General features: G+C 38.2%; 2 protein-coding genes across 2 annotated transcripts; both read left to right on the top strand.

The window, feature by feature from the left end:
* The first annotated feature begins 3,170 nt into the window (after positions 1-3,170).
* LOC145101433 (Peptidase S41 family protein) lies at positions 3,171-5,760 on the top strand. Its single transcript, XM_079038629.1, has 10 exons — positions 3,171-3,617; positions 3,705-3,824; positions 3,987-4,229; positions 4,301-4,469; positions 4,569-4,645; positions 4,728-4,856; positions 4,928-4,966; positions 5,052-5,114; positions 5,205-5,334; positions 5,417-5,760. Exons 1-10 carry the CDS (start codon positions 3,231-3,233, stop codon positions 5,476-5,478), a joined length of 1,419 nt encoding a protein of 472 aa, XP_078894755.1. The 5' UTR covers positions 3,171-3,230; the 3' UTR covers positions 5,479-5,760.
* A 30-nt stretch (positions 5,761-5,790) lies between these two features.
* On the top strand, positions 5,791-6,507 carry LOC145101434 (kirola-like). The gene is made up of 2 exons (XM_079038630.1): positions 5,791-5,977; positions 6,081-6,507. The coding sequence occupies exons 1-2, from the start codon at positions 5,791-5,793 to the stop codon at positions 6,353-6,355; spliced, it is 462 nt and encodes a 153-aa protein (XP_078894756.1). The 3' UTR covers positions 6,356-6,507.
* Positions 6,508-25,432: the final 18,925 nt, after the last annotated feature.

Here is a 25,432-nt window from a genome sequence, read left to right as displayed (position 1 = left end):
ATGGAATAATTATAACTACAAACTATGAAGACATAATGTTTTTTTTGTCAAATGTGCAACACTTAAAATTACCTTGATGTTTTGTCCTATTTTAGATTTAATAATCAAGTAAAGCATTGTATAGGTACCTATTTCTTGGCTACTATCATCATGCCTCCTTTCTTTCAAGCGCATACCAACCATGTTTAGTCTAATTTTAAAATCCTTGAAAAGTTGAGAACCACATATTTTCTTTGAGATGTCATTTCCACGGTATTTTTTCTTCACCTCCTTTTTTTTGTTTTGCATCGAGAGCGAAAAAGTTAAGAGTATATATAGATAATACTCCATCTTTATTAGCTTTCTTTACACCAATTTCTATTCAATTGTCTATTTTTGTTCAAGTGTCAAGTTGATGATTACTACAACGTGTTTTATTTTAAAACAAACCATAAATAAATCGGTATTTTCTGGCCGTGAAATTGAGGATGTCACAGTTTTTAAGATTATTAATTAAGTATTGTGGTGTATTTATTGTATTCTTATGTAATGGAGTGGAATGCATTTTGAATTGAGTTTGATGTATTGTCTTTTTAATGGAATAGAACCTGACATAATGTATCAATCTTAATGTAATTGCTTTTAGAAATAGAATTAAATTTTAGTGGAATAGATATCAAAAAGTCTCGTGGGATCTGATCTCATATAGGGGATATTTGTTACAAAAACTGGGGACAGGGCGGGGGAAATGGCAAGTTTGACCCCCGTTTTAACTTCCGGGGCGAGGAAGGGGGTAGGCAGTCTCGTCCCAAACCCTCATGGGGGCCCTGTTGTGTGTATATATATATATATATATATATATATATATATATATATATATATATATATATATATAATAACAATGATTTTGTGCTATCAAAATTTAACAAAAAATCATGTTTTTAAGTTGTTAGTATAACTTTTTTTTAAATTTGATATGTAACGTCCCAAAAATACCAAGTAAAAAATTCACTTTAAATAAGTCAAAATCATTCATTCATTGTTCCAAAAGACGATCAGTGTCAAAGTATTCTCAAAACATCAAAGTAATTCGTAAACATTTAGTGCAGAATAAAATCTTCAAGGGATGTAATGCGATAAAGTCGGACCCTTACTTTTGAAGTCAGAAGTACCTGAAACATTTTAAACATAAATCATAAGCACAAAGCTTTGTGAGTTTTCAAAAATACTTCATATCATACATATATATCAGCTCGTAGCTGTACGGGTCTATTTTACCCCCGAGTTTATTTCAACTCAATAGATATTTTCCAACCATACGGGTCTATTTCACCATTGGGTCTATTTCACCCCCAATTTGTTTCAACTTAATATGTGTTTTTCAACCGAACGGGTGTATTTCACCCCCAGGTCTATTTCACCTCACATACATATGACATACATGCATATTAGCAAGAGTCACAAAGACAACAAATACATAATAAACAACTTTATTTCACCATTGAGTCTATTTCACCCACATACATAAGAATACAATCGTATCAGCCAGAGTCACAAATACTGATAGCTTCCTACATACATAATCTAATGGGCCGACAATGGTGCCTTCGACCCACGAGTATAGTGAAGAGACTCACATGCACTGCTCAACAGAAACCCAACATCTACCTCAGCACCAGAACAACAAACCCACGCTTCCTAAAACCAAACCAAGTCCAGCCCCTAGTAAAATACTCAATTTTACCCAAGTTTGACAAAAAGCCAAACAAGTCAAAATGTCAACAGTCAAAGTCAAGGTCAAAATTGCCAACAACAACCATCCATGTTGTGGCTTTCATTGGCCACGCCGTGGGCACAAAATGTCAATACAGTCGTTGATTCCCCATTCGCCACAACCCACACCATGGCAACCTAAGACCACGTCGTGGGGACTGGTCTAAACAACTTAAACGAGCTTAATCCATTTTCTTATGATTTCAAGAGCTCCAAAGCTCATATATGATCATTTTCCAAGATCTTAATGGATAAAATTTATAAGTTTATCCATTAGGAATGTCTAAACTAGCAAGATCTAGACTTTAAGTCTCAAAGGGACCAAAGATGCGTCTTTCTTACCCTAAGCCATTATGTCAAAGTCTCCAACCTCCAGATCTAGATCAACATGATGTTTGGATGGAAAAACTTCCAACTTTATCCATAATAATGTCCTAAGTTTCGAAGATCTAAACTTTAATAAATCAAAACGTGATAATGTGCCCTTTGGCGCAAGCCAAGAGACATGACTAGCCATGCCAAATATATCACCAGGCGGGTCGCACGACTGAGACCTTCCTAACCGCGGCCGCCCCGGGAAAGCCTCGCGCCCACGGGCATCTACTTAGCACAGGACACCCGTGCAAGAGCTATAAATATATGTTTCTGGGAATAATAGTGGGAAATGAGTCGAATGAGATGGATATATTGGGTTACATAATAGTTCAATACATATCGATTGAAGGCAAACGGGCAACAAGCTGCGCCGCTAGCCCTTTCTGGATAGCAAAACCAATTCTTTTGAAAACTACGTTTGTGGATCTAGGAGAAATGACATTAGAATGCATGACCCGTTGGACTCTATTGAGGAGCTCCACCGTCTCTGGTGCGAGAAAACCAAATATATCGAATGCAGAAGGAACAAACACATATTGATTTGAAAATTCTTATAAATTAAAAAATTAGCGAAGTTGTTGCTAGTTTATGTTCGATGGATGCATTTTATACCAAAAAATATACAATACATCAGGATGTCATGGTTTATGGTAAACATAACATTATATAACCCAATATTTCCATTTCCTCAACTTATTTAATGACTAAGGGTTTAGGTCAACAATGAAACCAATTATATGTATGTTACAATGAGAAAATGATCAAATCATCACTAAATTTTAGTCTGAGGCTTATTCGTAAATTATGGTAAAATAATGATATTTTAATGAAACCGGGTAAGTAATAAAACCGGTAAACTGGAAAAAATGAGTCAAATCGTTATTTTTTACTGGTAATTCATGTTTTTTCGTAAATAAATTTTAATTTGAAATTTTTTTCATAAATTAGGATAAAATGTTATGATTTTTTTCTTGAGTTTTCCCTGCATTTTTTTAACCAAAAAGAAAAAAAAGAAAAAGAAAAAGCTAAATATCACGGATTAACGAACAAAAGCAGAATCCGTATCCTTCTCGTTCCCTCTCGCACAGCAAAGAGTGAAGAAGATGAGGGTCTTCCTCTGTAATTCATCGTCTTCTTCCCTCTTTCCACCACCCCCAACGCCCACTGCTCGCCGCCCTCAAAAACCCCTTCTCGCCACTCCTCAAAACCCGTCTTTCATCCGTTCATTAACTGGAGCTGCGCTCTCTTTCAACCTCCTCTTCTTCTCGCCTCTCTCTCCACTTCCTCCACCTTCAATCGCTTCGGATTTTACTTCTTCCGGTTCTCAATTGGAATGTCGCGAAGAAGATCAGCGAATTGAAGAGGAAAGAAGGCTCGAAAGGGCTCCTGAATTGGTCACAAATGAAGAGATTGTGAAGGAGGCTTGGCAGATTGTTAATGATAGCTTTCTTGACACTGATCGAAATCGATGGTCACCTGAAGCTTGGCTTGTATGTATCTTATCCCTCTCTTTCACTTACTCAACGTGTCTTCGTGTTTATTTGAAAAATCTCTTTAATGTTATGTTTCTCTTATAGCAAAAGAAGGAAGACATTATTGGGACATCGCTCCAAACAAGATCTAAAGCTCACGATGTAATCCGTAGGATGTTATCTACCTTAGGCGACCCTTATACACGTTTTCTATCTCCTTCAGAGGTATTTGATATTTCATTCTCACGAACCTTCTTCTTCGCTTTCTATTAGATTACTCATTTTGCATAAACAATCCACCGATGGCTTGTATAATTGTTGTTTTCACTTACAAACGTTTCCAGTGTCTTATTCCATGGCATTTGTTCCTTTCCTCAATCTTCAAAGTTCTCAAAGATGGCAAGGTATGACATGTCTGGAATCGGAGTCAACCTCAGGGAAATTCCAGATGAAAACGGTGAAGTAAAACTCAAGGTTTTAGGGCTCATTTTAGATGGCCCTGCCCATGCCGCTGGCGTCAGACAAGGAGATGAACTATTATCTGTCAATGGAGTAAACTTAAAGGGCAAATCAGCATTTGAAGCTTTATCAATCTTGCAAGGTCCAAGTGACACATCTGTAAACATCATGGTAAGTAAGTAAACTCATGCATTATTCTACTATATCATATAGTGTTTGTGATAAATGTTTATGATTTTTAGGTCAAACATGGCAATTGTGGTCCAATACAATCTGTAGATGTCCAGAGGCAACTTGTTGCTAAAACCCCTGTTTTTTATCGATTGGAACAAATGGATAATGGCAAGACTTCAGTTGGATACATGCGTCTGAAAGAGTTTAATGCACTTGCTAGAAAGGATTTGGTTACAGGTAAATCAACAATGAACAATGATCAGATAGATTCAGTTTTCACCTTTTTTTTTTTTTTGTTATTGTTGAGTAACTAACTTGAAGGAGAAATATTGACAGCAATGAAGAGACTTCAAGGGATGGGTGCCTCATTCTTCATTCTTGATCTTAGAGATAATCTTGGTGGATTAGTACAGGTAAACTTGCATAAATCTGATCAATTTTTGTTTGTAAATGATCTGAATCTGATTGTATTGTTAAGGGAATTTCTTCTTTCAGGAGGGGATTGAAATTGCTAAATTGTTTCTAAATGAAGGGGAGACAGTAATATATACTGCTGGAAGAGAAACTCTAAATGTAAAAAGTATAGTAGCTGAAACAGAGCCTCTTATTACAACTCCTGTCATTGTAAGTTTTACCTACTTTAATAAACATTATTTATAAATTTGGAATTCTTGATTTATGTTCTTTTATTGCAGGTTTTGGTGAACAAAAATACTGCTAGTGCAAGTGAAATAGTGAGCACTAATATTACCATATTATATGTTCAAATTTCTTTCATTAAAGTTATGATAAGAGTCTAATGAGTGATAGTTTGAATAGGTTGCTACTGCACTTCATGACAACTGTAGAGCCATTCTTGTTGGTGAAAAGACCTATGGAAAGGTCTGTATACATTCTTATCAATTAAATAAAAATGAAATGTTTTTTTTATTCCTTAGTTAATGTGGATAAGATTCTTGATTATTATTGTAGGGTTTGATTCAGTCTGTATTTGAACTACATGATGGATCAGGGGTAGTGGTGACTGTTGGGAAATATGTCACACCAAATCATTTGGACATAAATGGAAATGGAATTGATCCTGATTATAAAAAGTTACCAGGTATCTATCTATCTTATTAGCCAGACCTTTTTAACATTTACTCCTGCGACTTTCTTTCATTTAAGCTGTTTTGTTTTTGCAGCATGGAATGAAGTGGTTGAACGTTTATCCAAGTGCCAAAAGCAACAATCTAAAGACACTTGAACTATTTCATGACCTAAAAGTAGTTGCGAGGATCCACATCAAATATACCATTTGGCCAAATGCCACATATAAATTTAGAAATATATATATGTGTATATATATTCGTATGTGTGTATATTTATTTGTGAAAAAGTTAATTACACCGTATCCTCGAGAAACACCTTTTATAGGATGAGAATGTGGAAATTATGCAATTTATGGTAGTTTGAAAGAATTTGGATGAAAGTACCCAAACTTTTATGCTCTATATAAAGTTAGAAGGTGCTCGAACCTTTTTTATCATTCTCTTATTTTCTATATTTGGAAAGAAACATGGCTCTGAGTGGTGTGCTAGTTAAGCAAGTTATAATAAAATCGGATGGAGATGTTTTCCATGACTTATTTGGAAACAGACCATACCATATATCTGAAATGACACCCGATTTCATAAAAGGTGTTGATCTGCATGATGGTGAATGGGGTATTGTTGGATCCATTTCTGTGTGGAATTTTACACATGGTAAGCTTAATTCTTTACACCAGTTTGGAAAAATATATATATAAACCTCATATTTTTCATATTCTAAACTGTAAGTATTTATAAACTATAATGTATTTGGCAGACGGGAAGGAAAAAGTGGCTAAACAGGTAATCGAAGAAATTGACAAAGAGAAAAAGTTAGTGCGTTATAAGGTGATAGGGGGTGAGATATTGGAGGCTTACAAAAGCTTCTTCGTTACAATTCATGTGGACACCAAGGGAGAAGAGAACGTTGTGACGTGGACTTTCCACTATGAGAAGCTTAATGAGAGTGTTGATGACCCTAATAGTTTGATGGATTTATGCCTTCGTATCACCAAAGATATTGAGAACCATCACCTCGCCAAATCAAACTAAATCTGAAATGCTTATCTATATAATTTCGAAGAATAAACAGTCATTTGGTCGTCTATATGACTGCTTGACGTCCATGTGGAATTGTTTGTTTCATTTGTAATTTACTCAACTAAGAATAATATTTGTACTATTAATGTACTTTGTTTTTGTTATTATGGATCTAAAACGAGTATCCAAAGTTGATAGTGTAAGATAATGTATTATTTGATTAATAGTGAGGGTTAAACCTCATATAAATAGAGATATAGAAATAGCATGACCTAAACTCTAACACCCCCCCCAACCACATACACACAGTTTGATCAAGAGAAGACGATTGAATTCGGAAAACAAATAAACATAAAATATAAAGTATAGAATATAGATGAAGATAAACGACAAAAGAGGGAGGTCGACGAAGATCAAGAATTGGACGCATCGGCGATAACGATGACGACGACAACGGTGGCGACTAGATCTTGATTCTTGAGGCAACGACAGTGGCGACGACTTTAGTGGTTAGAACTAGATTCATCGATGGCGGGGAAGAGTTGATGCTCCAACAAAGTCGACACCGACAGAGGTTAGAGAAGGCAACAACAGAGACTATGACGGTTGTTTATATGAGAGAGGTTTTCTCTAAGATGAGAAGATCTAGAATTGAGATGAGAAAAAATGGATAGGGAGGACACTTCAGACGATTACTAGAGAAGGTCGTCGAAGATGGAGGGCGGTGGTTGCGGGTTGTGGTCATCGATAGGGTTTTAACCTAGAGTTGTGATACCATATAAGATAATATAAGATAACTGATTGTTTAATTAATAATGAGTGTTAAACCTCATATAAATAGGGATATATAAATAGCATAACCTAAACTCTAAACACATACATACTAACAGATAATCGTTTATCCTTCTCTATCCACTGATGAACATTTTTAGGATATGAACAATCTCGAAGAACAAAACGTATTTCTTCACCATATGAATTAGTTCCAAGAAAGCGGCCGTTCACGTCAGGAATCAAGGTTGTTGATGTAGTTGCTATTCTTTCTTTTTTTCGTCTCGATTGGGTTGCTCTTAGTTTCCTGGTATTACCTTCCGAACCTTCCTTGGATTGAAACGGAGCTTGCTCTAGCTTCAGAGCGAGAAAGGTAATAGTTGCTATAGTGATACTAGTTAGATATGGGGTCTGTTTCTCATGATAGTAAGGGGGTGTTTGGATAGGAAAAAAAAGGGTGCTTATTGCTTATTGCGTATTCCCACCACAATAAGCTAAGTTTAAGTGTTTGGATAAAATCCTTAAAAATCAGCTTATTGTGTTAGGAATAAGCTAAATAAACTAGTTTTAATAAGTATCTCCCCCCAAGCATACAAAAATATAGAGTTTCTAAATGTAAGACTAGTTTGCTTTTTTAGGTGGAGAAGTGAGCATCATAAAACTCATAACACTTTAAACAAGAAGAAGGCATTTCGAAAGAAAAGGAAAATAAAGCTTAAAGATAGAAATGGGGACGTTTGTGAGGGTGACCATTGGCAATTTAAATATATTATTTTTTTTCATATCCCAACTTTCTTCCTCATATCCCACACACACATAACATCCAACCAAAACACAAACACACCTACACATAAAATCCCTTTTCGTCGAAACACAACGCCTATAGGGAGCTGGAAATACAATCAACATTTTATTAATTCCCAAAATTATGCTTTCACAAGTTTAATGCAAGGTTCTAAGCAAAAGCAACCACCATTTCAAGTTTTCAATAAAATCCCTTACAATAAAACCCAATTCCACAACCACCCGTTCAACAATACCCATTTCAACAACCACCTTATCAATAACAACCATTCTATCAACAAACCTTTCAACCAAATTTATCCCCAAAACCACCCATTCAATCATCCCAGAAGAAACCATATCGAAAACCCAACAATCCAAACAACCAAATCGGAAAAGGAATGAAAAACGATCACAACACCAAAAGGTCCTAAAATTAGACCCAATACGAAGATGTTGCATTACCCCGCGATTGGATAACCATCTCCACGGATGAATGTCAGGAAAACAACCAAAGCGCCATCGGTAACGTTACCAAAAAAGTAACAATCTATCGCCTTCTTCACTACATATTCATGTTGATATAGCGCGAAAAATACTTTTAGCTCATGTCAATGTATAACAATCTTAATTTTACTTTGTTTTCTTACTTATTTGAAAAGATACATTGTACATTATATAAATTATAAAATAGTAAAATTTTCACTTTATTGATTAATTATTCACGTCAATATAACGCGAAAATAATGCAAAAAACATCATAACTTAAGATCATTTCAATACACAACCCAATAACGTTACCAAAAAACGTAACAATCTATCACACTCCTCAACACATATCCCAACAATGTTACAAAAAAATGTAACTTAAAATCTTTCGATACATCCCAATCCAAGATACCAAAAAAATTACAAATCCAAAATATCAATCAACATCCAATAAACATCCCACTTGATAATATTACCCTTCCAAAATGTTAGACCAGAGCCTCTCTATCACTTTCTTCAATTCCCCTCAAAAAATTGTACATTAATAGGATCACTTCTTATCTTGGTCAAAGCTTTGAACTTCTCAAATTGACTTAGTTAATTCATATTTAAAATCCATGAAGGGATCTTATCACTTGGCTCGTTGATCTTCATGTCAAATTTAATACCTTGAATCAAGTCCTTTGATATTTCTTTGATATTTTCTATAATTAAGCCAACCATATTGTTAGTCAATGATACTGGCTTACAAGATGTTAAAGTTCAATCATTAAGTAACTTAATGGATAATTTCGTATATACCATTGTCAAACAACAAAATATCGTATTTGCCAAACTTAAAAATAAAGTATCGTATTTACCTTTCGTTCAGCCAATGAAGCATTTAATGTCGTACTTTCACTCACGAACATGTCTCATTCCACCATTTTCTCAACCCATACTTGTTTAATTCAATTTCAGGTTCGGTTTCACTTTCACTTTTGGAGAGAAAGAATTTGATTTCCACAATTACAAATTAAGAAACCAAGAGGAGAGACTCGATATATACACATGTGTTGATTTGATGTTGACAATTGGATAACGATGTTTGAGCCTTGTGTTTTGAAGAGTGTATATGTGATTAGGGTATTTGAATGCTTGATGATCCAACATGTGTGTACACTGTGAGAATGTACAAAAAAAAAGTGATATGATTTTGCTCCAAAAAGGTTAGGGGCAATGTTGTCAATTCAATTTTTGTAAAAGGGTTTGAATATCTAGGGGTGATATAGTCAATTTACTACCATTTTAAAATTATAGTAGTTATATAATAAAATAATTGATTATAATATATTAAAAATGTTTAAAAATGAATTTGGATAAATATAATATTTTAAAAGTTAAAAATAGGAAATATCATATTTTAATTTTAAGTCGGGCAAATAAAATATTTTAGGGAAATTGAGCAATCTAACTCATATAAATGACTATTTTAATCATAATAACCAACTTTTTTTTTTGTAAAATGACCACTATCTCTAAAATAGTGCATTCCAGGTATTCATTCCGGAGTTTTTGGTCCGAAACAATAATCACCTTTATGTAACACCCGTTTTCCATAATGAATGATGAATCAGCTGAAAACTTAATGATGTCAAAGATAAGGTTTTTGGGGAAAACCTTATGCCATGACGTGGTGTGTTGATGACCACAATGTGACATGACATTTAATTGAAAATTGTGTCCGGATGGACACCATGGCGTGACAAGAGGGAGGCCACGACATGGTGGTTGTTGCAACCCAAGTCCAATATCTTAGGGTTTCTCTCGTATTTAAAGGCATTAAATCCAGATTTAGGGCACCCTCTTCAGCCTCTATTCTCCTTTTTCGAAACCCTAGCCTCCCTTCCATGGATGTGAGCCTGGTGGCTTGGTTTAGAGCTTATCTCCTTGATCTTGTGAAGCTTGTGAAAGAAGAAACTCCAACTTGAGTCATTTGAGGTATAAAGCTTACACCTTGACCTTGTTCTTTTGAGATCCATGTTTATGCTCCTTTTTAGTTGGTTTTGGTCCCATTCATGGATGCTCTGGGAGTTTGAGGAACTCTAGAGCTTATTATGACACTCTTTTTGTCACGGACTTCTGTTAAATGTGAAAAAGGTCCTAGTTTGGGTGTTCTTGATCTCATGCAAAAGATTTAGCCCTGGAAGAGCTTATTTGGACTTAGGGTTTAAGATCTTGCTTCATGGTGAGGTCTTAATGGATAAAGTTAGAAATTGTATCCATTGAGTTAATGGGAATAATCATATATGAAGTTATGGGCGTTGATTTGTAAGGATTAAGTTCTTAATGAAAAATGGCACCCTAGCAGAAACCATGACGTGGCTAATAAGGGCCCACGACGTCGTGATATCATGCAACTCAACTATTTTGTCTGGACATGCCCAAGAGGTCACCACGTTGTGGTAACCGTTGACTTGGTTGAATGTTGACTTTTGTTGGTCGTTGACCATTGACTTTTGACCAGTTTGATCATGGGTCAAACTCGGAGGTTTTGGGTTGAGGATTAAGGATTTTATCTTTAATTGGTGTTAGTCGTTTCGCGAGATTGATCACTGCAAGGGGTAAGAGTGTTGAGGAGATTCTCTGGTTTCACGATTCATATGAGTCTTTCTCACTATGCCATGTATGACATTGTATATCCTTTGCATGATATGATATAGGTATTGTTAGAGTACGAGCATGCTTGTTGACTGTGATAACTCCTTATATTGTTTGTGCAGTGTAGGACACTTGGTGTCATGGTATGCTAGACTGGTAAGGTTTTGCATGTGGACCGTATGATATTGTTAGGTGTCATTATTGGTTATGGTGATGCTAGTAATGATTGTATATGGTTATGTTGGATAACTTGAGAACTCTTGGTCTAAAGCCTCATTGCATGATTCTTGTTTGATTTATTACTTTGGGGTGGACCATCTATTCGACTGTCTATATGATCTCTGACTACATATGACTTTATGTATTATATGAAGACTAGGATCTGGCCCCTGAAAATTGTATGAAATATCGAGATCTGGCCCATGGCATTTACTTGTTATGTATATTGGGTTGTGCCCGTTATATGAGTTAGGGTTATGCCTGTTATGCATGTTGGGCGAGGCCCGTTATATGAGTTATGGTTGGGCATGTTATACTCTTTGGGTTGGGTCTGTTATGTATGTTTGGGTTAGGCTGGTTACGTATGTTGTATACTTGTGAAGAGAAGAGCAAATAAGTTGTCGTTAGAGCCGAGGAAATTATGTGGATGCATTATATATATATATATATATATATATATATATATATATGTATGATGGAATATGTGGTATATTAGGGAACTCGCTAAGCTTTATTTTTATAGTTGTGGATAAAATGTTTTGCAGGTTGTTCGTGAGAAGAGCTCGGTGGGACTGTACACATGCATCGAAGATAATGATTTCCGTTGTCTTGTAATTCAAATTTGATAACATTATGGTTTCAAACAAATGAATGCCACTTATTGCTTCTAAGTTAAATGTTTTTTATCGGTTAACCTATTTCCTAAATGAAAAATCTCTTTGTAATTTTCGGGACGTTACCCGCTCCGTACATTCCAGAAGCCTGAAACAAAAATCTAAGTATGGTTGTCAGCTTCGTACTTTGATGTGACAATACGAAGTCACAAACACTCGTTACAAATTACCAAAAAATCATCCCTTATATATAAATGATATCCCACGTAGTTCGATGCTTACTTCAGATCATCCGTGATAGCGGTTTAGATAACGGGATAGAAACGATGACTTCGAGCTAGAATACGGGAAAGAAGTCGTGATCCTAATAGTTTTAAACACATAATAATGTGTGGTTAAAATGATATTATTAATATAAGTGTTGTATAACACTAGTTTTTTGAGTAAAACTTACCAAAGTTTATAACTAATTTGAAGTGAAGATGTCCTGGAGGTTGCTTGCTATTAATTATGAAGGAAATGGGTTTGATATTTGAGAGAGAAATGAGAGTGATTTCGTTTACTGGAAGCGAAAATGAAGAATTATCTCAAGTGTGGCTTATATATGAAGTAATTTATGAGGAGGTGATGTGATGTCTACGTTGGTAAATGGGATTACCACATTGGGAAAATGAATAAGGATAAGATATAAAGATATTTAAGGAGTTTACTGCCAAATTGAAGAGGTTTGCGGTCAAAAGGAAGTGTTTACTGTCAAGTATGACCGAAATCTCACATAAGTACTCTCAAAAGAGAGTTTCCGGCCATAATGTCCCAAGAGTAAAGGGCTTTCGGCCAATATATCCCAAGAGAAAAGGGTTTTCGACCATAAGGTTCAAATAGTAAAGTGATTTCGGCCATGACATCCCAAAAGCAAGAGTTTCCGGCTTAGGTCTTCTAGAAGGGGGTGTTTTCGGATCTAGCACCACAAAAGTATTAGATTCCGGTCCTAGGTGGTGGGGGTACATTCCATGCTTTTGATTTAATTCTTTGACTTGCATTGACTTATATAAATTAAATCTAACATGGTTTTCACACATAAAATTATATATATATATATTTACTATATTATTAAACATATTGCCTCTTTCTTGAAAATTAAGAGGTACAACATGTAATACCTCATATGTACAATAATATTAAGCATATAACCAATCATATACTACACAGACCTTTACCCTAATCTCCTAATAACACAATAGCCGCATCAAACCAATTCTCATCCGTCTCCACCAAAGATGCAATCCACCTTTTCCGTCACACACGAGTAGCCCTAACCCTAGAAAACTTAGATCAACCAAGATTCTCGGGGAAGTTAAGAAGATCATCAAGAAAGAAAAGAGAAAATCCCAAATTAGAAAAACTGGAATCGAGATCAATGATTTGAAACCAACGTCCTTACTTCTTCATCCATCTCCACCAACGTCTCCGACCGAAGGGCCATGGCTGCCGACCTCCCCCACTGAAGACGTTCCATCATCAAACCAAAGAAGATCGGAAACCTTAAAGATTTCTCTTCTGAGACCTGAAAGAGATGACACAGATGTCTCAGCGCCTATGGGTTTACTTTTCCCTCTCTCTGTCGCCTCTCTTTCTCTCTCTCGATCGCCATCAGAAGAAATGGAAACCCTCTTCAACAATCACCACCACTATCAGATGATTTCACCACTTAATATTTAAACCCTATTATCTCTTCTAAATCGTCGCCTCCTTCACCATTGCATGCCATCTCTGTTTTCCCCTATGGTTGCTTTGTAGTTTTTGCTTAGGAGATGGGAAAAGAAGCCTGCTAAGGCAACAATAGTATGGATAAAGGTATGATTTTCTTGTAGATTTTTATTGTATATGGTCATCTTCTTCTTTTTAAATTTGTCCATCAATTTCTGAAATTAGCATAATGTATTATTCTATTCCTTTCTAATTTTTTATACATTAGAACTTAGGGCATGCTTTTTTTACATAATTTAATTGAACCAGTACTAGAATTGACCTAACTGAATTTTACTTAAAAGAATTTCTTGTAAAACAATGATTTCAACGGTCTATTTTTGATTGTTGGTTCTTGATAAATTTGAGTTTAGGGGTTTATGTTAGGACTCCATAAGATTTTGATCGCCTGCTTTCACACCATTTAATCGAATTTTTAGTTAGGCATTCCACTGTAAGGATTTTCTAAAAGACTATATGTGTTTATGTTGCACATTTTTATATGTTTTTTTAAGTATATGGACGTGTATGAAAGAAACAGAGAAAAATGTTATTCTTCTTCGTCACCATCGGAAGTGAACCACCACCTGCAAGCAGCCATGGCAAAACTATGTGATTTGCAGGTCCATATCAATGGTCAACAAACATATATATCCTTTTGAATATGGTGCTTTTGGGGGTGTTATTAGAGGTATATTTCCATCAGTGTAGAAGAGCTTCACAATCCCATAACCTGTCAATTTTGTAAAGATAATTTTACAACTAATTTGTTGAGAAATATCATGCATCTAATGTTCTCACAAGTCTAATGTTCTCAACAAACTCAGTAAGCTAAAAAAAGGGTAATTTGGTAATTTTAAAGCTATAAAATTGAAATGGGACAGTTATAAAACATTAACTATGTAACCTAATTTTCTTCTTCTGTTATTAATTCTTACTTAATTCTATATTTAACATATTTTATTATTTTTGCAATTTTTAACCGACAAGTTGACAGCAATCTAAATGGAAAGATTCCTAATAATTTATCCAATTGCTTCAGCCTGGCTAATATGCCAACATATATATAAGAAAGTATCATTGTCTGTTAATCTGTCAATTAATATACCTAATGAGGTGTTTGAGTCATTTCTGCATTAAGCCAAAAAGAAACATCTTATGCTATTAAGTTGTTTCCTCATAAGGTTAATCAAAATGACGAGAAGTTATATTTATATTTGTTTTAGCCATATTTCTCCATTAATTCATTTATCCTTCTTGTAGGATTTTGACTATAAAATATTTTGACCTTAATTGTTTTCACTTTTTTATTTAGTCTCTTGGTTATTGCAGATGGATATGAAAGAAATAATGAAGAAGTTAGTACAAGGTCTGATGTAGCCTCTCAAACTTCTACAGGTTACTCAACATATCTTTTTCTTGCTAACTTCTTCTGTGATATTTCATCTTATTGGTTATGTTTTTTGAATCATTAAAAATAATAATGTCAAGCGCATGGCGTAAGAGATTAATTTTACAGGGGGTTGTTGTAGGGGGCATGGGCAATGACATTTTGTCTAAATCTGTAGGCATCTACTGTGGCCTGCGTTTTTTTCTTTTTTCAATATTTATTGAAATTAGTGTTTTTACATCATTTATTGTAGAAGAATGTATGCCCAGACGAAATGTTGTTTTCCCTTCTTCGGCTGCTATTCAAGATTGGCCAATGTAATGGTATATAATAGTTGTTTCGGTTCAGGCGCATTGTGTTTGCTATATCCTGGTGTTGTTCTAACGATATGGAGGATATAATGATCCTTGATGGTTTGTTGTCTCCTGTTAATTTTCATGCTCCTCAGTAGGATACTTTTAATATTTGTTTTTGTGAATGTATCTTACTAAGTTTGTTTATTTCTTTTCCATGAAGTAACTTATAAAAACAATTTATCATGTATTTGTGGTATTATGTATGTTATTAATGTAGAAATTATGCTCTATAGTAAAACCATAGAGTTGTATACTATTTTGTTCGTTTAATTTAAGTTCAAATAAATGAACTTATATAAAATAGAAAAAAAGATAAATTAAAATTTATGAAATTCTGGACCCACATATCAATCATCATCTTTGAAGTAGGCATGTTTTTTTAATATATAAAGATCTAAAATAGTTTTATGTAGATGGATTGAAAAAATATTTAATATTTAAATTATAATAATGTAATGGTGAAAGAATTTGAATTTTACGTGAAGTAACCATTATACAAAAAATATTGTTGTGAAACACGTTCACATAACGGTTTTTAAATAAACCGCTATAATTGGTTATAAACAATTCAATATGACACGTTTTTATAATTATTTTATATAACTGTTTTTTTATTTAAAAACAGAAATGACCTCATTTACAAAATTTTAATGACGATCAATATAACCTTTAACACTTGTAGTGAAGTTGGCTCCACTTTTAAAAGAATTCGCTAATCTTATTCAAAACCAATCAAATTAAAAGAGATAAAAAAATAAGGGTGAACCTTAAATGCCCAACCAATACAATGTGTTTTATTTTTCTCCACTTTTAAAAGAATTCACTAATCTTATTCAAAACGGATCAAATTAAAAGAGATAAGAAAAGAAAAATAAGGGTGAACCTTAAATGCCCAAACAATACAATGTGTTTTATTTTTAATATGATACATTTCTTAAAACAAACTAATTATTGAAGTGAAACTAAGAAATTAATCATTTCAAATAAATTAATTTTTGAAATAAATTATTTGTACCCGTCGCTTAGCGCGGGTAAACGGCTAGTGTGTATATATATATATATATATATATATATATATATATATATATATATATATATATATATATATATAACCCATATAAGTATAGTTTTCAAAATGTAAGTATGTATAATTTATATAGGTGTGGTTTTCAAAGTATGTCCATACAATAACTTATATAAACATGCCCTTATGGCATTCAAAGTTCTTATTGTATAACCGTTATGATGTGAATTTACTTACACGTGGTTGCAATTTAAACTTTTTATTTGAACATGTTTGATTTACATTGATTTGAAATAACGGGTTGTTACAATGCATTCATAGGTTGCTTGTTTTGTATCATTTTTATTGGTAGTGTCCGTCTAAAAGGGGACTAACTAAAGACAATGTTTGTAGTGGTTGCTATGGATGGGAACAACCAGACCCTCCATACAACATTTGGTATGGGCGTGACAAATAACGTCGACTCTTGTACTTGGTTCTTAATGAGGTTGAAGGAAGTTCTCAGAGAGGGTAGGGAAGTATCGTTCATAACCAATATGGACAATGTCATTAGTTCTTGCATACGTCAGGTATTCCATGATTCTTATCATGGGTATTGTTGTAAGAGCGTGTTCATGTATCCGCGAACAATAATCGGTGGAAACAAACAATTGGAACATTTTTTCTTCGCTGCATGTAGATCATATACTATGTATGATTTTCAACAAACATTCTGTCAACTAACCCATGACACACATGAGGTGCTTGCCAACATCGGTCATGCGAAAATGGGCAAGACTTTATTTCTATAACATTCGTTGGAATGTAATGAACATAGATATTCCATAATTTATGTTGGTGTTATTGGTTAATCAACGCAATGTACCGATATTAATGCTTATTGAGGCAATTTGTGACTACATTCAACGAATTTTTTGTTTAACGTAATTTCATGATAGGTAAAATACTGTAAAATATCAAATTATTTTTTACTTGTACAATAACCGTAAATGATAATATTTACTTTTCAACGAGGTTGACTAGCGTACTCACCCCGTATGTAAAGATAGTGCTTCAGAAGAGGATGCAAAAGTTTGTTCGGTGGCATGTAACAAAGATCCCGCCCGAAATCCTGTTTTCGTTACCGTCTGATATTTATCGGGTTTTTAATTTTAAAACAACTTGTATTGTAGATCTGAACTATCATACATGTTCATGTAGGAAATGGTGCAATTTGTGTATAACGTGTGGTCATATTATTGCGCCATCACGTTATTCAAACATCACATAATTAGCCGATACGGTTCATATATATTGCTGGACTGATGTGTTTCGAACTACCTACCATACACAAAATGTGCACCTTCTTCCCCCTCCATCTGAATGGGAAATACAAAGCCCATTGATGGTCGTTTTAATGTCTATGTAGTCGTAATTAATTATGTTTGTAATCGATTTAAAGTGACTAATGAAAATTATTATTACCATAATATTTGTTACATATTACAAAGATTACAAAACATAATTTAAAAATACCATAACCTTATTAAACCTACAAATAACAAAATAGATAATTTAAAAATATGAAACATGTTTTAAAAGATCCAAAGCATGTTCATATGGAAAATCAACCCCGTTTTTTTTCCTGTATTCCACCATTGCCAACTGCAAAATTACTTGTTCATCTTCACCAAGTAATCCGTTGTCGATCTTGTGGTAAATTTTGATAAACGTCTTCACCTTTCAACATATGTTTAAAAACTTCATATTCAACTCTTCTTCAGTTCGATACGTTGCAACATATAACTCATAGTGAAACATATCTTTCAATCGGACCCAATGTGATCCGTACATGACATGTGGCAAACCGATGACAACCATATCATCCACAATGGTTATCTAAGCCTCAACGGATGCAATCTATTATTGTTTAGTCCACAACTGGTGTAACATCCTGGAATATCAAGAGTAGAGTTGAAGGGCTAAAAGTGTAAATGGGAAAGGGCAACTCGGCGAGTCCATGAGTGGACTCGACGAGTAGGGTCGCGACTCTGGTCGCGTGTCAAGTGGCCAACTCAGCGAGTCGTCGGCTGGACTCGGCGAGTTGGTGCTGAGTGGAGAAAACCCTAATTTCGGAGGATGAGCCCTATTTAAAGGACATTATACCCTCTCCCCAGCCTCTTTAACCTCCTTTGAAGTACAGAAAACCCTAAGACGCGTTTGTGAGTGGATTAAATGCATTTGAACCTTGGAAAAGAGATTTTGGAGGAGATCTTGGAGAGTTAGGAGGCTTGGAGCAAGGGGTTTTACTAAGATTCAGATTTCTCTTCTGTTGGGGCTTCCTTTTGAGGTATTACATCGTTTCTTGGGCTGTTATTCATATAGAATCGTCATTTTGAAGTGTGTGGAAAGATTGGTTTGTGGTATTTCGAGTTTGAAGGTTAGATCTGAGGTTGCTACCTCAGATCTGGAATGGAGAAGGTCTAAAGTGCATTAAAGTCCCTGTTCTTTAGTGTTTGGTGAAGCCATCTTGTCCCAAACCCTAGCCCTAGAGTGTTAATGCCTAGATCTTTTTGGATTCACGTAAAGTTTGCCACTTTACGTGATGGATGGGTTGTAGAAGGGTAGATCTACGTTTTGGATCAACTGCATGGCTTGGAAAGCCTCTGTATGGATTCAGATCTAGAGGTACTCGGCGAGTCACACAGGTGTACTCGGCGAGTTGCTTGAAGATAGGCTGGAACTCGGCGAGTTGGAAGAACAACTCGGCGAGTTGGACGAATATGGTCAGGAACTCAGCGAGTTGGAAGAAGAACTCGGCGAGTTGGTTGAAGATAGCCTTGGAATCGGTGAGTCTGTTCTTGGACTCGGCGAGTCTAGTCGTGAGGTCCTAACCTTTCTTCTGGTTGAGCTGTGAATCGGTGAGTCAAAGGATGACTCGGTGAGTCGAGTGTGAAAGGATTCAAAGTTGTTGGACTCGGCGAGTTGAGTCGCGGATTGGGAAAGTTCTGTGCATGGGGACTCGGCGAGTCATCGGGTTGACTCGGCGAGTAGAGTCAGTCAGGGGTTGACTTTGACTTTGACTTTGACTTTGACCAAGGGTCGACCAGTTGATTTCCAGGGGCACTTTGGTAATTGTTAGCTGTTGTTTTGAGTTCAGAGTTTTGGTGTTGGCCAGTGATGGAGATCGTATCAGTGGTCGGAGCAGCTTGGGTTTATCTGTTCAGTCGGCAGTTGCGAGGTGAGTTATCCTCACTATATCAACAGGGTCTAAGGCACCAAGGCCGGCCCTTTATCGGATTGAGATCCGGGTATCGTTGTTATGTTATTGCTTTGATATGTTGCATCCTGATATATAGGATGATGCTATGCTAGTGACCGGTTAGGTCAGTATCCTGGTTAGGACAATGTTATGCTATGTGATCTGTTAGATCGTTTTGATGGGATATGATATGTTATATGATTGAATGTTTATGTGCACATGGTTGTTGGACTGGGGTTGGGTTGAGGCGGGACCTGCTTTGTGCTGTAGTCCAACATACCCAGGGCGGACCGGTTATCCCGAAGGCCCAACGAGCGGTCCGGATAGGCTGTAGGCCCCAAGAGGGCGGACCAAACGTGCTGAGGCTCGGAGAGTGGACCAGACCGACTGAAGGCCCGGTGCGGGCGGACCAGTCATACTGTAGACTCAGAGAGTGGACCAGGTGGATTGAAGGCCCGGTACGGGCGGACCAATCACACTGTAGACTCAATGTATATGGCTAGACTCGGAGGGTGGACCAGGTGGACTGTTGGCCGGTGCGGCGGACCAGTCACACAGTAGACCCGAAGTGCATGGTTGTTCTGTGTTCTATTATGATATGGAATGTTATGCGTGTATGGTATATGTGGTTGGTATTTTGGGTATATCTCACTAAGCTTTCGGGCTTACAGTTGTGTTTTAATGTTTTTCAGGTTCTTCAGGAGACCGTGGCAAGGCAAAGGCGTGATCGTACCGCTCCTCATGATTGTGTTTTGTGATGTGATTATGAGAATATTCTGAAATAATTGTATTGAAAACCTTTTTGCAATAATTTTATGAAATCGGGTTGTTTTTGAAAAGTTTAAATTGGTTGGAATTTTATGGTCGTTACAAGTTGGTATCAGAGCCTTGGTTTGAGTGAATTGGAGGAACATTCGTGTGAATCCAGTCTCAAATCAGGGAGAGTTTTTTTTAAAAAAGAGAATTTAAAATGGTTTTCAAAATGAGTAAAGGAGGACGCGGAGGTACGATCAGCCAGAGCCAGTAAGTAACCCCAAAATACCATACATGATAATTGTTTTGAGCTTTGATAGAACAACATGCTAGTACTAGGCTAGGGATCTTCAGGATTTCATGATAATGTTGCCTGATTTATGATGCCTGTTAGCCTAGGGTTTCCTTTGTGGGAGATTTCCAGTGTTCTTCTAAGAGCGAGGGTTGAGCGTTGGTTTTGTATGTTTTCACTAGGATGTTGTGGTAGTACTTAATACAAATATGGGTAGGTGTGGAAGGTATTATGGGCCCGTACTACTGAAAGCACAGGACCCATACGCGTATCAGGGAAACCATGACCTCTAGGGTTGGGTTGGGAGTTGGTTCCTGGGATAGTGGGAAGTATATGAGATCCCGTGGTGTTTATTTCAGTATGGAGGTTCTGAGGCATGCTGGGAGTGGATCCGGGTCAAGATCGGGAGCAGGAGAGGGAGTTCAGGGCGGGTCAGTACCGCCCAAGGTTATTGGTCAGATGAGCACGTGCGAGTTGGATGCGAGGATTCGTGAGATCCTGAATGAGGAGGTTGCTGCGTTGTTCCGGACTGAGTTGCCGGAGCTGTTTGGGTCGATCAAGACCGCCATGGTTGAGTATTTTGATGAGCGTTATGCGGCCCTCACAGAGACGGCTGCCGCGGCGGCTACAATGGCTGTAGCAGCGGCAAGGGGAGGAGTTGGTCGGGGTTTTCAGTATCGGGACTTCGATAATACGAAGCCTCCTACCTTCGACGGGGTTCAGGACCTGATTGTTGCTATGAGGTGGTTGTCGGACGTGGAGGGGTGTTTCTTCGCGTGTTCATGCCCTGCTAATCAGAAGGTGAGGTGTGCTCTGAACCTGTTAAGGCTCGGGGCGAAGGATTGGTGAAGATTAACCACGGGGTCGTATTCGGATGCGCAGAGAGCTGCGGTTTCATGGGATCAGTTCCGAGAGATGTTCAGTACTCGTTATGTGCCGTGGGTTGAGAGAGAGAGAGAGGTTGGCTCAGGAGTTCCTGGAGCCGAAGCAGGATTCGGAGTCGGTGATGGAGATCACCAGGATGTTCACTGAGAGGGCGATGTTTTTCCCCGAGTTTGCTTCGGAGCAGGCTCAGATGACTCGATACCTGAGTATGCTCAAGAGGGATATCAGGCAGTTTGTGTCTACGCAGAGGTGCAAGACGTTGTTAGAGTTGCAGGAGGTCGCCAGGCGGCGTGAGTTATAGATTGAGTTACAGTTGCGAGAGCATAGGCAGACTCCGGTGCACTCGCAACCGGCGCCGAAACGGTCCAGGACCGTTGATTCTAGATTGGGAGATCAGAGTAGGCACACTTGTGGGAAGTGTGGGAAGGGTCACACCGGGGTTTGTAGGTCTGGTGGTGCATGCCGCAAGTGCAGAAAGGAGGGGCACTATGCGAGGGATTGTCGGCAGGCAGCCCCGGGTCGGGATTTGAGGATTTGTTATCATTGTCATCAGGTTGGACACTTGAGGGTCAACTGTCCACAGGTTGCTGCAGGACCGGTGCAGGCTCCAGCACCAGCCACTTTGAGGATTACGGGTGGAGGTCAGGGTGGAGCGGAGCCCCCAAGGGCTCAGGGTCGTGCTTTTCAGCTTACAACAAAGGAGGTCAGGACAGTGCCGGATGCAGCTGCGGGTATGTTTCTTTCTTGATGTCTTGTTATCTTATGATTATTATGGAGTATTGTATATATGCTAGTCTCGTTGTGTGGTTTCTGGTATTGTATTCGTTGCTCCGTGAGGGTTATGGTATAGTTAAGGGTTTGGTGTTGGGAATTTCATTGGTTATCGTTCATGAGAGTTATTAGTGGGAATTTGGCTTTTAGTCCGAATGTTGGGTATCATCTGCAGTCTGAGGAGTGGTTGCTGAAGGTCGGGTTTCTTTCGAGCCGAGATGATTTGTGTTGATATGTGATTTTGTGAAGGTTGCTCGTTCTAGTGGGAATCAGTTCGCGTGTAAGTGTTTTGTGTTGTGTAGGGTTGTTGAGGGAGGTCGGTGATGGCGACCGGTGGTTGATAGTCAGTGCTCTAAGTGGGGGAGAATTAGAAAATTCTCTGGAAGGTCGATGGGCATGAGAGGTTGCTTAGCTGTTTGGGATTCAACAGTGGTTCTGTCAGCCAAGAGTATAGGCTGGTATGAGTAAGTGATAGGTATGCGGGGCGGGATACAGACCAAGGGTGATTGATTGTGGAAGGTCTGGGATCGGGCCGGGATTGAGTACGTAGGGTGGAGATAGAGTTCGGAACCCCTAGAGGGCTAGAACGGTATACATGGGAGAGTTTCCCGGAGGGATAAATCGGAATGGAGAATGCTAGTTGAGCGGTCCGGATAGACTGAAGGCCGGTAGGCGTACCAGTCAGGCCGAAGGCTCGGGGAATGGTCCAGACAGGCTGAAGGCCATGGAGGGCGGTCCAGACCTGCTGAAGGTTCCGAGAGTGGTCCAGATGGGCTAAAGGCTTGGAAAGGCGGTCCAGTCATGCTGAAGACTCTGCTTGTGTTGAGAGATCGGTAATAGGAAATGGATTGAGTATGTCGTGACGTGTTAGTGTCAGAAGGTCTGGCCTCGGGTATTGATCGTGGTGAGTGGAAGGTAGAGCATGGACTTGAGAGTCCTTGTGAGTGGATCCAAAGCATGTGTGGTGCATGGGATAGCGGTTATGCTATTAGAGAATGGTGTAGTATTGAGTGAACACCGTGACACTTGTCATAGTGACAAGGCGGCCAAGTGGATTTCCTTGGTAAGGAAAGGAAAAGAATATAGCTCCGAGATGGAGTGTAAGTTCACATAGGGGAAAATAGTAGTGCAAAGTTTTGATTGGGGTGTTCCAATCATGGTTGATGAGCAGTGTGTCTGCGGCTGTGGTATGGAATCACATATGGGTTGAATGTTTGTTGAGGCTCGGAAGGAATGCAGAAATGGTATCTTGGATTTCCAGTTTGATTTCGATCAAGGATTTATGTATATGATGGAAATTCATCCTAGGGGATGTTTGGAGGTGTTGTCAGTGTATCGGGTTTTCCCCACCCGAAGATGCTAGAGCCACTTCAGCATGGGTATGAGATTGCAGTGGAGAAACTCATGGGAGTTGCTCTGAGGCTGAAGGATGTGTCATCCTGTTAGCATGGAATGGATAAAGTTGGGCTCAAACTGGGAATTCCGGTGGTTCATGGTTATTTCTAGCTCGTTGAGTCGATTGATTATTGTGATTTAGAGCGGGTGAAGTATCATGGAATGATACTCAATTGATAAGTTGGTAAGTGTGGTTGTCAGAGGGTGAGGCCGGTGGCCAGCTTGAAGCGGTGGTCAGAACACCGCGGGAAGGAAAATTGGGTTTGGGTTTCGGTGATTGTGCGTTGAGGAACCTGGTCTAGTTAATGCCAGGTGGTGCATTGCGAGAGTAGTTATGGAGTCGTGTTGCCGCAGGGTTCGAGGACGAAGCCTAATTTAAGTGGGGGAGAATTGTAACATACCGGAATATCAAGAGTAGAGTTGAAGGGCTAAAAGTGTAAATGGGAAAGGGCAACTCGGCGAGTCCATGAGTGGACTCGACGAGTAGGGTCGCGACTCTGGTCGCGTGTCAAGTAGCCAACTCGGCGAGTCGTCAGCTGGACTCGAAGAGTTGGTGCTAAGTGGAGAAAACCCTAATTTCGGAGGATGAGCCCTATTTAAAGGACATTATACCCTCTCCCCAGCCTATTTAACCTCCCTTGAAGTCCAAAAAACCCTAAGATGCGTTTGTGAGTGGATTAAGTGCATTTGAACCTTGGAAAAGAGATTTTGGAGGAGATCTTGGAGAGTTAGGAGGCTTGGAGCAAGGGGCTTTGCTAAGATTCAAATTTCTCTTCTGTTGGGGCTTCCTTTTGAGGTATTACTTCGTTTCTTGGGCTGTTATTCATCTAGAATCGTCATTTTGAAGTGTGTGGAAAGATTGGTTTGTGGTATTTCGAGTTTGAAGGTTAGATCTGAGGTTGCTACCTCAGATCTGGAATGGAGAAGGTCTAAAGTGCATTAAAGTCCCTGTTCTTTAGTGTTTGGTGAAACCATCTTGTCCCAAACCCTAGCCCTAAAGTGTTAATGCCTAGATCTCTTTGGATTCACGTAAAGTTTGCCACTTTACGTGATGGATGGGTTGTAGAAGGGTAGATCTACGTTTTGGATCAACTGCATGGCTTGGAAAGCCTCTGTATGGATTCAGATCTAGAGGTACTCGGCGAGTCACACAGGTGTACTCGGCGAGTTGCTTGAAGATAGGCTGGAACTCGGCGAGTTGGAAGAACAACTCGACGAGTTGGACGAATATGGTCAGGAACTCAGCGAGTTGGAAGAACAACTCGGCGAGTTGGTTGAAGATAGCCTTGGAATCGGTGAGTCTGTTCTTGGACTCGGCGAGTCTGGTCGTGAGGTCCTAACCTTTCTTCTGGTTGAGCTGTGAATCGGTGAGTCAAAGGATGACTCGGTGAGTCGAGTGTGAAAGGATTCAAAGTTGTTGGACTCGGCGAGTTGAGTCGCGGATTGGGAAAGTTCTGTGCATGGGGACTCGGCGAGTCATCGGGTTGACTCGGTGAGTAGAGTCAGTTAGGGGTTGACTTTGACTTTGACTTTGACTTTGACCAAGGGTCGACCAGTTGATTTCCAGGGGCACTTTGGTAATTGTTGGCTGTTGTTTTGAGTTCAGAGTTTTGGTGTTGGCCAGTGTTGGAGATCGTATCAGTGGTCGGAGCAGCTTAGGTTTATCTGTTCAGTCGGCAGTTGCGAGGTGAGTTATCCTCACTATAGTGCTGCATTTCGA

The sequence above is a fragment of the Lactuca serriola genome, chromosome 4 (assembly GCF_051521515.1).
Source record: "Lactuca serriola cultivar US96UC23 chromosome 4, Lser_US96UC23_V15, whole genome shotgun sequence".
In the NCBI taxonomy this organism is placed as follows: domain Eukaryota; kingdom Viridiplantae; phylum Streptophyta; class Magnoliopsida; order Asterales; family Asteraceae; genus Lactuca; species Lactuca serriola.
This window is presented reverse-complemented; position numbering and strand designations above follow the sequence as displayed.

Coding starts and splice junctions, on each gene's coding strand:
- LOC145101433 (XM_079038629.1), top strand. CDS start 3,231: ATGAGGGTCTTCCTCTGTAATTCATCGTCTTCTTCCCTCTTTCCACCA. Junction 4,230..4,300: donor ACACATCTGTAAACATCATG/GTAAGTAAGTAA, acceptor TATGATTTTTAG/GTCAAACATGGCAATTGTGG. Junction 4,470..4,568: donor TAGAAAGGATTTGGTTACAG/GTAAATCAACAA, acceptor AAATATTGACAG/CAATGAAGAGACTTCAAGGG.
- LOC145101434 (XM_079038630.1), top strand. CDS start 5,791: ATGGCTCTGAGTGGTGTGCTAGTTAAGCAAGTTATAATAAAATCGGAT. Junction 5,978..6,080: donor TGTGTGGAATTTTACACATG/GTAAGCTTAATT, acceptor TGTATTTGGCAG/ACGGGAAGGAAAAAGTGGCT.